This window comes from Crocodylus siamensis, chromosome 2 (assembly GCF_052110815.1).
Source record: "Crocodylus siamensis isolate JL-2025a chromosome 2, ASM5211081v1, whole genome shotgun sequence".
Lineage (NCBI taxonomy): Eukaryota > Metazoa > Chordata > Crocodylia > Crocodylidae > Crocodylus > Crocodylus siamensis.
Genome location: NC_143396.1, coordinates 180,416,639 through 180,428,246, shown reverse-complemented (window position 1 = coordinate 180,428,246; position 11,608 = coordinate 180,416,639). Strand labels below are relative to the sequence as shown.

The 11,608-nt window shown below is 46.5% G+C and overlaps 1 protein-coding gene across 2 annotated transcripts in view; it reads right to left on the bottom strand.

Annotated features, from left to right (window-relative positions):
• The window catches only part of LSP1 (lymphocyte specific protein 1), a 92,955-nt gene extending 84,917 nt beyond the window's left edge, over window positions 1-8,038 (bottom strand). Inside the window, exon 1 of one of the 2 annotated variants that reach the window (XM_090032483.1) lies at window positions 7,873-8,038. In XM_090032483.1, the coding sequence (XP_089888609.1) occupies window positions 7,873-7,952 (80 nt within the window). In that variant the 5' untranslated portion in view covers window positions 7,953-8,038. The remainder of the gene's footprint in view (window positions 1-7,872) is intronic. The other variant, XM_090032481.1, reaches the window with a different exon arrangement.
• Window positions 8,039-11,608: the final 3,570 nt, after the last annotated feature.

Here is an 11,608-nt window from a genome sequence, read left to right as displayed (position 1 = left end):
GTCCCAGCAGCCCCTGGACCATTGCCTGATGCAGTTCAAAGGAGCAAAAGTGGCTGAAGCTATGCCATGCTAGGGCCAGAGCTGCTTCTTGACTTGGAAAACCAGATCCACCTCTGCAGCTGGTAGTTGGGAGACCATGATCCCCTTTTTGCTGGTGGTTGATGGGGATATCACCTCTTTTTCCTGACAAAGGTGGCAGAATTGCAATTATCACCAGGTTTCAGGAACATGGCAAACCCAGGGAACACAGTAAACTGCCTGCAGGCTAAACTCAGAGGGTTCAGATTATACTGTACATCTCTAAAGAACAACAGTGGGAGGAGAGGGGGTGGAAAGTTCTTCAAACCACTGAATATGAAATCCACAGAATTTAGGAATATTTCCCACCTCCTCGCACGTAGGATAGGACCATATGTTTGCAGAGACACCAGGCTCTTAGGCCATAGTAAGTAAAACAGGTACCTTAGCAGTCCTGGAGCCTGGTATTGGATTCCCCACCCACATATGAAATGAGTTTACACTGGGCCTCAGCCCATCTCTCAGCAGAAAGAGCTTGCTGAGATGTGGACGTAAAATGAGTCCCATTGCATCTTTTTTCCAGCCCTGGATGGATGGATTCAGACTTAAGACTGCCAACGTCAGTGCATCCTGCTTGGTTTTACCCTGTTATTTTCTGCCTGGATTCAGAACAGGGATGTATATGTTCAATTGGGCCTGCAGGGTCTTGCTGCCTGAACGTTGGATTCCTATCTAGTATACCCATGACACAAACCCTTCTGGGTCTCAGCCTGCCTCTCAGTAGATTCCTGCATTCAAGTCTCAATAGTTTTCATCCATAGGAAAAAAACATTTTAAAATGAAGCCTTCTAAATGTTATCCCATCTTCTGGAAGATAGATGTTTCCATTTCTTTCACCTCCTCAACATGAGCCCTGGCTGGGATCTGCTAAATTTAATTTAATTTTAATTTAGAATGATTATTGCTCATTGTTTAACAAATGGCTTAGTCTATATATTAAAGGAGGTCTGTCCATAGATTACAGTGATGCTTTTCTGTTTCTTTGGGATGCATAGAAAGGACCCACATTGATATTTGCTTTAAAGGAAGAAAGGTGGTTCATTCCCATAAAAATACCCCAAAAGTCTGTTCTCCTCTGGGTTTTCTTTACTGTTCCTGAGGAAAGATCTAGGTGCATCTCCTGGCAATGCCAAGTGGAACAAGGCATTTACATCTTTAGAGATTTCCTTTATTCAAAATGAATCATTGACATTCGTTAGGTTTCACCAGAAACAGACAGCAAAAGGCAAAATCCACTGAAATCAATGGCAAAACACCCCTTGCTAAGATTTTACCTACCAACAAATCCCCACCTCTTATCAATGAACTGGCTTTCACTCCCTCCAGTCCAGTATTATATCATCTTTTAGCTCATTATTTTGTCAAAATAGTGTCCCATCTCAGATGAGGCCTGAGTTCCTACTGTGGAATATGAAGCAAGACAGAAGATTTAGACAATCTTCTCCTTCAGAACACATACACATCTCCTGGCCTTTTTTAAACCAGAAAGAAGCAAGAGCAGGCCACCACTCTAGTCCATCCCCCCGGCGACCTTCAAATAAGGTAACTCAATTTCAGAGGACTATTCTCCGACTGTTGGCATCTTCCCTATTCCTTTGCCAAGGTCAGAGTATTTTCCAGCTGCTTTTCTGGTTCATTCAACTGGAACCTATTCTTTCCCCGCACCTCAGCCCTTTTCTTTGATGGAACAGCTCAGGGTTGAGTGAGTTGAGTTATATTTTGAACAGTCCCTTTGAGCATGGACCACATGCTCCTCCGCCCCCTCCCCAAGAATTCAGTGCTAAGTAGTCCAGCAAAACCTCACCAAGTATCAGTTTTCTCAGACAAGCTCCTTCCAGCATTGGGTAAACTTAGCAACAGCAGTAATCTTCCTGAGGACTCTCCAAGTCTCCTCTACGGGATCTGGAGAATTCAAGGCAGCTGGGGATGGATGTGGTAAAAGAAGGGACAGGGCTTGCTGGCACAGCAAAGCCATCCTGAGCCAGTGACCATACATGGGCAGCACAGGACTCCCTGCAGTACCAGGAACAGGAGGCCAGGGAAGGAAGGGGGCATGGGAGGATGAGGCAGCATGGCTAATTGTGTCTGTAAGGAGCTATTTTCTCACCCTGTGACTCCCTAACAAGAGGAGCACCTACCTTGCATACCACATTCCTACACACATGAAAATGCCCTTTAGGATGCAGGCTGCGTAAAGCTCTCTGTACACTTAGGCAGCAATGGGGAGAGGGTCATCATACACACTGCCACAATGTGGTTACAGGGTATTGCTGAGAGAGAACAGCCCTTGGAAGACTTTGTTTATATAAGCTGTGCCCTCCCCAAAACATAGGTTCCTAACCACTGATTGCACAGGCCATCCTCCTGGGGTAGCAAGTCCCCCTGCCCTGCCATGACCATGGAAATGCAATAAAAAACTCTTTGGTGACTAGGGCATAGCATAAACAGGAAAGTTACACATACACAGACTAATGATAGTTTATGTGGACCCCTACCTCCTTCCTTCCATCTCACAACACAAACAATGGGCACCTTTATATTTGGGGGGCCCCATGCAAAGTTTTGGTGTCTGGCCTCCACAACAAACCATAATAAGTATGGAGTATGAGCACCTAACATAACCAGCGTACAATGGGGGCCCCATGAAATTGCATGGGTTGTACTGCCCCAGTGTCGCTCTGACCACAAAAGCCACTTCTAGTTCCCTGCAGCTGGCAGGAACAGCAGGGCTCTCAGGACACGTCGCTGTGTCATCAAATGCTGCCTAACTCCCATCAACACTCAGGCTTCTGGAGCTGCTGGCCTGGGGTCTATATTTTGCTAGTCTAGAGGAGGCTTTGGTACCTCTGTACTGGTAGCACTTCAGGAAGCAGATAGGCAGGGTGATTCAACACCAGCTTTATTTATATGACCATCTCCAAGAGGAGATGCAGAGTTCCAGTAGCAACCTTGCTGGACAGCATGTTTGGAAGCATTAAACGAGCCTCATGTTGCTAATAAGGGAACCAGTAGTCAGTTTTCTAACTAATGCTCTTCCTCCATGACCCAACTCAGCCCCACCCTCACCTCAAGTCAGTTTGTCATTTACAGTCTTGTTATACCTTATGCTGTGAGCTGCGTAAATATTTGCGGGTGTTAGTGTTAGTGCTAGCTTGGAGTTTGGAGTAGTCACATGCTTAGTCTAGAAACCTTCTCTGACTATCTTCCACCTGCACAGGTGTGACTTGCCACTAAGGCTAGGACAGGCATTACACATAAACCAGTTTAAGTGATCAGAAACTGGTTTTAACCTGTAACAGAACAGATGTTCAGTGCACATAAACCAGTTAGAAAATTGCTGAAACCAGTTTGAGATAAACCTGGCTGAATGTAGTATCAGACTTCACTGATTTGGATCAAACTGTTTTATGCAATGTCTGTCCCAGATCCCTTCCTGGTTTAAGTTAAACCAGAGTCCCCCAGCATCCCAGATGCTTTGCAGGCCTGGGTGGGGCTCTCTGCTCCAGAGAGCTAGGCTGGCCCTGACCTTCTGCTCCCTAGCTGGAGCTCCTGCAGAGACTTGCAGGCACATCAGTATCTGCCTGGCTTCCCCCTTCTGCCTTACCACCTGCTCAAGGAGGGATTCTCCCCTTCCCAAGCATGGACCATAGCCAGCATGTGGTATACTAGCTAATGATGAGAGATGTCCATGTCCACTTAGGGCTTTTTGGAGCTAAACAACAGGTCAGCTGGTAATCTCCCTGCATTCCTTCCTTGGAAAAAGTTGTTTCAGAAGAGCTTGAACAAATGAGAGGCTTTTGTTTTCTTGATAGGGTGCTAAAAACTGTGAACTCCTTGCTGGCTCCCTCACTGGTCAGGAACAGTACTGAACACCCTCCCTAATCACAGCATTGTGCCAGGGCCTGGCTTGGCCTGGTCATGTCCCCCCTCCCCCCTCCACTATTGTGGAAGGGAAGGGAGGGCTGCTCTAGTGTCCCCCCTCCCAGCTTCTAGCCCAAGCCACTCCAGGCATGTGCCTGCATTTCTTCAGTCCAGAGCAGATGTCTGTGTGGTTACAAACTGTTTCAGCCTAGCCAGGTTAGACTAACCTGCAAAGATTGGACCAATTCAGGCTCAGGTTTTTTTAATGTCTGTCCCTAGCCTAGTGGCCTGGCAAGCAGGGGCAGAACTAGGAGCTCTAGTTCTGAGTTGTCACTACAGGGCTGGTGAGCCAAGACAGGCTTCTATGCCTGCTGTATGGGTGGGGGTATGAGAGATCTTGGGATGCTGGAGGATTTCAGCTTGGGCAGCCCATATTAATGGAGCAGGAGCTGGGTAGTACAAATCAGAGACAATCCTGCCCCGAGTGGCATAACTTTCAGCTGTATAATGAGTGCTTAAAACTACTTTAAGGTATTAACCACTGGATTGTCTGAGTATTAAGAGCTCCAGGAGTTGCTCCCAAATTACCATGTAATAAGGCCCATAGTCAACCATTCTAAGCCTCTCTCTCCATGCTCTTTGGCTCTGTCCCCACCCTTTGCCCTGATGAATTGTCTTAGGAACACTGCTGTAACTTGATCAGTGGTGGGTTTTTCCACAGACTGCCTCTTCTACCTTTTGAAATCCTATGAAATATGAACTTTCATTTCTACTCAGGAGAACTTTTACCATCTTTTCTCCAATGCCTGGTAAAGGGTGTTTGTGCCTGAAAGCTTGCAATTAAATAATTTTTTTGTGAAAATCTTGTTTATCTAATAAAAGATATCATTGCTATGACAAGTCTTGATTGCTTCTTCTACCTTGGAGAACTTACCTTTGGCATTATTTCCCCTTTACCGGCCCCCCTACTCTACCCATTGTTCTCTTAATTTCCACCTATTGACAGAGTCCTGTAACACTTTTAGCTTCTTTCATCTTGGAGATCTCAGAACAACAGCAAAGACTCCCTATGCCTGAAGAAGAATGCTTGTGCCAGAAAACTTGCAAAGAACATTTTTCCAAGTAAGTTAGTCTAACTGAAGATATCACATCTACCCAAAGAACCTTACCTATCTTTTGCTTGAACTATATACAGGGAGAACAACCAAGGAACTGAGCTAGCAGTCCTGACCACCGCATAGGAAAAGAAACACCCCAGATCGTGAGCAAACTCCTTCTTCCAATATTCTGGTAGGAAAGTCCAGTGAGACTTTGGTTCATGCTAAGGTGTCAGAATTTGGTAAAGTACAGGTAACACCAGGATAATTGAATTGAACCTATTCAGCAGTTTCAGGGAGAGAGGGAGAAGGCAACATTCTCTTCTAATATTTAACAAGCAAAATTAAAAACTCCCTTCCCCTTTTCTCTCCCTTAAAATTTTGAAATTTAAAAAAGTTTCGCCAATAAATAAATAAATAAATAAATTCAACCAGGGTGAGAAGGAGTTCTGCCATTTTACTCAGTTTGCTTCCCATTTTTTTTTAAACCAAAACTCTGGATTTGAGCAGTTTGTAGCATTCTTATCTGTAATATTTGAGCAGCTTTAGCCATACCAGGCAGCAAAGAGGCCAAAATACTTTAGGAAAAAATGCTTGAGCCTCCAGTCAGCCTGAAAGGCCTTAGCCCAAGGCCCTGAGGCTCAGTGAAGCAAAACATGAACTAATCAGGTCTACACCACATGATTATCCTCAATGCACTGCTTACATTTGCAAAACAAGGCCCAGCACGTATTAATGTCATGGTGAAGCACTTGGCGGGGTGGGGGCAGAAGTAGCAGCAGCTAGCCTCTTCAATCATTTCAAAGCCTTGATCAGGGACACAGGAGAAATCAGTATTACTCTGCTTGGCAAAATACTCGCGCCAAGCATCCCAACCAGACAGACCTACCTACACAAACCAAAAATGTGGAAGAGAGAAAAGAATGGGGAACCTGTAGTTTGCAGGGCCAGCCCAATGATCTTGTGTGGGAGACATACCTTTGCTTGTTCTTACTCCCCGTAGGGGAGAGAGGGCCGAGAGTTTTGTGGAGGAAGAAAGCTAACTCAGCTATTGAAAGAGCGAGGCCACAAAGTCCCCATTGCTTTGCAAGACCTGCTCTGGGTGATGTAGACATAGCAGAGGTACCGTGGTGTGGAGAATCTGTTGGTGTATGTCAAAAGATCAGAAAACACCCTGCAGGAGCTTCATGTTCTTTCCAGCTGCTAATTAAGCTTAAAACCAAGGTTGTTCCATTGCCTGAATAACTGCCTACAGCTGTCACCTAGATTATCTTTTGCAACCATTTACCTGTTCCCAGGTGCTTCCAGGCAACAGCAGCACACCAATCTACAAGGATATCAGTGCAGCCCAGATGCACCTGCTTTGGGAGCATTTACCCTTTAATCATGGGATATGACAAAGCACAAATCAAACAAGAGCCCTGCTTTCCCTATCACCCCAAAATCCTCAGATATTACAACTGGAAATTTTACTGACTGTCATATAAGTTTTGTGTGGCAAGGGTAAGATATTTTAAATATAAATTGGATGGAATCTGGTGAATAATATAATTACTTCTTTTATCTTTAGACACACCAGAGCTGAAACCCTGTAGCCAGATGACCCTAGATTTCCTGATGACTCTAGATCGTGTGGGTGTTTAACCATTGAATTAAATTTTAGGATGGGCCAAATGTAATGTGTAACTTCACCCTTGCTAATTTTTTTTTGCTAATGGATTTAATCCTTAAATCCACAAGGGAGACTACTGATTCTGATTTGGAGCTGAAGTTCCAATGTTGAAAGTCACTGTCAATAAAGCCACCAGAGGGGTTAAATGAGCAGAGTGTGGGCAAACCCCTGAAAGACATCATCTCTGCTCTGAAAAGTTACCAGTCTAATTCAGATGGACAAGAAAAAAATGGTTTCTGTGAAATTGCAGAATTTACCATCTCTCCTCCCACCCCCTTCAAACCACATGTGAGAGCTGTTAAACTGCATTTACAGATACATGTACCAGCAGTCATTCTAAGAGTGACAAAAATGGCAAGGTATGGTCACGGTATGAAGTAGCAACGAGGGACTTTCCCTCTGACCTTCGGTCTGTGGATCATGCCCTCAAGAAAGGACATGTTTCCCCAGGTCTTTTGCCACTTGTCCCATAGGTCTCCCATGCCTAACTGGACCCCAAGAGGTGCTGCCTGTACTCAATGTATGGGCAATATGAATACAGAGTCAAAACACTTTAGGGGGAATGATGGAGGGAAACGTGGAACTCCCCCTCACCAACAGCATGCAGTCTAAGCAGCTGTCATGCTCCATTGTGCCAAAAAATTTCCACAGGGAGCTGGAAAACTGGATGCAAGAGCCACCCAGCACCTAAAAGCCACCACATCCCCTGACACTGGACACCCACACAGCCCGCAGGACACCTGACTTTTAAGTTCATCTCTTTACAACAAGCCAGGCCCCTGCTATGGGAGTCCCCAGAAGCACCGGAGGAAAAGTTTTCTGTTCTCCTGTTTGTCCCAGGATGTTTATGATGCCAAAGATCAAAGTGGTGGGAACACTAAAGATCCTGACCCCATGGCTGTGTCAATGAGTGAGGCCAGAGCTGATAAGACCAGTCAGGATCTTTCCAGAGCTCCCAAGGACAGGTCCCTTCCAGTGTTTCCCTCTCCTCATGTATGTTCGACTAAAGTGCCCTTTAACATACCCTTGTCTTGGCCTCATGGAGCCACAACTATTTCCACCTTGCTTTTGTCCCCCACCCCAACTTCCCCGGTCGTCCTGTAGCCACCCTAGGGTTAAACACCAAAATGTGAAGGGAACCTCAGCCAGTCCCAAGGGCCTTACCTTTCAGGCTCTGTCAGGGGCTCTTCCCCCACCTGGTCCTCGCCCTCGGGACCTCCCTGGCACTCCTCAGAGTCTGACATTGCTTTTCCTTGTTAACAACCTTGCAGAATGGAGGAGCCCTGCAGACAGCTCTGCAAGTGTTTGGTGTGTGGGCTCACTTTCACATCACTCTTCCTGTACTAGCACAGAAACGAGCCGTGCCGGAAGCCTCATGGGGCTGAGGGAGTGCGGGTGGGGGAGGAGATGCAAGATTATTTTTTTTCACCCTTAGATAATTTCTAAGTATTTGCCATAGTCCTCTGTCTCAAAATCTGGAAGTGGTGGCCCAAGACAGAAAGGAAGTGTGGGGCAATAGCAGCTCACAGTGGCTGGGAGTACAGAAAGATGTCTTATAAGAGATCACAGCTATTTGCAGTGCAGTGGGCACTGTGCTACGATGAGACTGCAGCATTTCCTCTTATGCCCCTGCCACAGGTGAAGGATGCCCTGAAGGCTGCTCTAATTTTTGCCCCGGTTGCCACTGCAGAAGCACAGGTTTTCCAAAGCTATAACCATGCTCTCTTACAGCCCTTGTACACTGCCTGCTCCTGCTTCCCTGCCCAACAGCTTCCTGCTTTGGCTTGCAAATTCTGGTTACCAGCAAAGGGGCAATAGTGCTAGGTGGATGTGCTTGTTTGTGTGGTGCACTCACCAAAAGAGGAAGGATTATTTAAAAAAGGAACCTGGACAATGTACAGAAGCCACTGAGCAGTTTTGTTCCTTGTGGTCCTGAAAGTCCATGTCAGGATTTTTCTTCAACAAGCACAGATGATACCTTCTCTCCAATAGAGCCAAGGCTAACTGAAACTGGGAGTACCTCTGCTTTCGATCTTGTGGACAGGTAAAGAAATAAACCAAATGGCTCTGGCGTGACTCTGGGACTGACCACTAGGGATGAGGAACCTGAACCAAATTTCTGTTTGCAGTCAAAATGTTGCTGGAGGGAGACATGGTTGCCTGGGACATTCTGCATGCATCCCACAGGGTTCAGATAATAACACTGTGAGTGATCAAGCCCTGTGATGGCTTGCAAGGAGAATTGGCAGTTGCCACCCAGAGGTTCAAGTTCAGTAAGTTCAAACCTTCAAGGCAACGGGCACATCTTAAGTGGCCCCTACCTCCCCTGCATCAGAGTGAGTCTCCTTCCAATGGATCTCAATGCCTACAGCAAGGCCTTCTTGTCTCCTCCCTGTCATTCTCCTATCTGAGTAGCCATCTTCCAAGCTCTTCAGAAGAGACTCCCTGGGAGGAGAGGGATAGGGAATCAGAAGTCTTAGGATGCTGATCTCCATTGTCCTCCATAAGCAACAACAAAGGACAACCTGAACCCTCCCTTCTCGTTCCACATGGTCTGGGATACAACCCAGAACCTCTAGCAATGGGAAGACAAAAAACTCTGGTATCTGTCCAGAAGCTGTTTGGGATTCAGACCATGTGGCAGCTGTACTTAGCTGAAGCGGCAAAAGGATGAGAGAGAAGTTCAGCTTGTGCTCTTTCCAGAACCTAGGAGACAGCCCAGCCCCCAGACCCAACAAGGAGTGGAAAAGGGGAAGAAAACCCTCACTGCCTCATTCCTTGGAGCAGCAAGAACAGCTTCCAAAAAAGAGGCTGGCTGTGCCAGGTTCTTGACATCCCTCTTGCCCAAACATCATCTCCACAAAACCAAGACCAGGCCACTGCCAGAGATGGAGTGACGGGACATTCCAGGCGGCCGAGCTGACTCTCCCCACTGGATGTGGGCCCCGAGTTCAATCTCTGCAAGGGGGAAAAGTGGAACAGATTTTTGGAGGGGACATGCCAGGTTAAGCTGCTTCTGAGGAAGAAGTGATGGGGCAGCACTGGTAGCTCACACCACACCCTTTTCCTTCCTGTGGCTTCTCTCTGTGCATAAATATCCTGCACTATTTCTGAGCACTGCTTGTGCAAGAAGCATCCTGCCCTGCAGCTGCAAAACAGCTCAAGCCACATGGCAGTCACTAAGGCCCATTCTGCAGAGGAACTAACAGGGTGCAGGAGAAGGCCACAACTAGGGCTTCATCTAAGGCAGCTCACTTCATTCTTTCTGCCATTTGCCCTGAAAGTGAGAGGTGATGGTTGATGGGGGACTGTGCAACGGCAACAGAGCTTGAGCACCTTCCCTCTAACATAGGAATATATAACAACTTAGAAAATATCTCCACCCTCCTCGGGTATCTCTGGAAGGCCTCTTGTAAATGGAAGGCTCAAGTCAGGAGCCCTGTGGACACACTAGTGACATGCGTGATGTTTATTGACTGTGGTACATGATACAAGCAAGTGCAAAGCAGACGCCATGTACTAAGGCTCTAGCAAGCACCCTGGATTCTCCAAGGGCAATTCATACTCTGGGGGTCTGGAGAAGTGTCCCAAGACACTGTCCTGGCAAAGAAGCTCCTAGACCTCCCCACCATGCACCCTTCTCACCATAGTTTTTCACCATGACAGCAAGCAATTTAACAAGACAAATACTGTAGCTGTATAGGCAGAGGATGCATGCAAACCTTCTTGTCTGCTGTGGGGTTGATTCTGATAATAAAATAACTGCTCCTTAGGGTTCCCCCTTCTTCTTGTTCCATACTGGTGGCTATACTACTCTAGGATCTCTGGCTGGGAATGCACAGGATGGATTTCCACCTGGCCTAAATCAGCATTGGCCCATAAATGCCAGTCGATCTATACCAGTTAACAGTAGCTGAGGCTGTGGCTCATCAAATGACTCAGGTCCATAAAGCGATCTTGATCTGTGTCTCTCTATGCTTCATGAGACAGAGGCATTGAGCACCCTTTACCTAACCGCAGTTAGTTGCTGCTAGAAACCTGCCAGTGTTTGCTGCCCAGTACAGCCAAGAGGGGCACCCAGCCAGAAAAGGGGGTTGGCTGAATATAGCTGATTTCTGGATCTCTCGAAATCCTCAGACTGCTCTTGTCATAACAACACAAGACCAGCTATATCTTCTCTCTGAAGAGGACTCACTACTCAACTGGTGTCACTCTGCCTTCCAAACCAATATTGAAGCAATGCCCCTGCCTGGTGCTTGGTGCTATATTCTCAGGGTGCTGCCATCATTTGGGTAGTGGTAAAACCTGTTTTTTTCCCTAGTTGCAAGCCTTAATGAGCACATGGTTCTTTGATCAGGCCTTGAATTAATTGAGTTGTCTTATACAGATTCCTACTGCAAGTGGAATGCTTGGAGTATTATTTTGCCTTTCCTAGCTTACATATGTGTCAAACTGCAGTTTGGTTCAACAGGTGCCTTATAAATTGGCTCAGGCGATTGATCAGAAGAGACTAAATAAACCTTTTCATGAAGTCACCAGGTCAAATCTAATCCATTGTGTTAGTAACACCTGAAAGCTGTCACCTCCTGGTGGTTAGCTGAGTTCAGTTCTCATAAAACTGCCTCAGGCGCTGGCACCTTAGCGTGCTGTTTCAGCTGCAGTTAGGGACCAGATTTTCTAAAGAGCTCAGTGTCCACTGTTTTTGGCTACAAGTGTTGTGTAGTTCTTGAGGGTGAAATTCAGCATACACGGGGGGCCACTTAAGTCCCCCAGATAAAGCAAAAATAAGGCCCCTGGCTCTCTTCACAGAGATGAATTGCTCCTCAAGTGAGAAAAAAAGATGGCTTCAGTTCGTGCTCCTGTCAGATACAGAGCCCAGATACTAGTTTCGCCTGTAGGG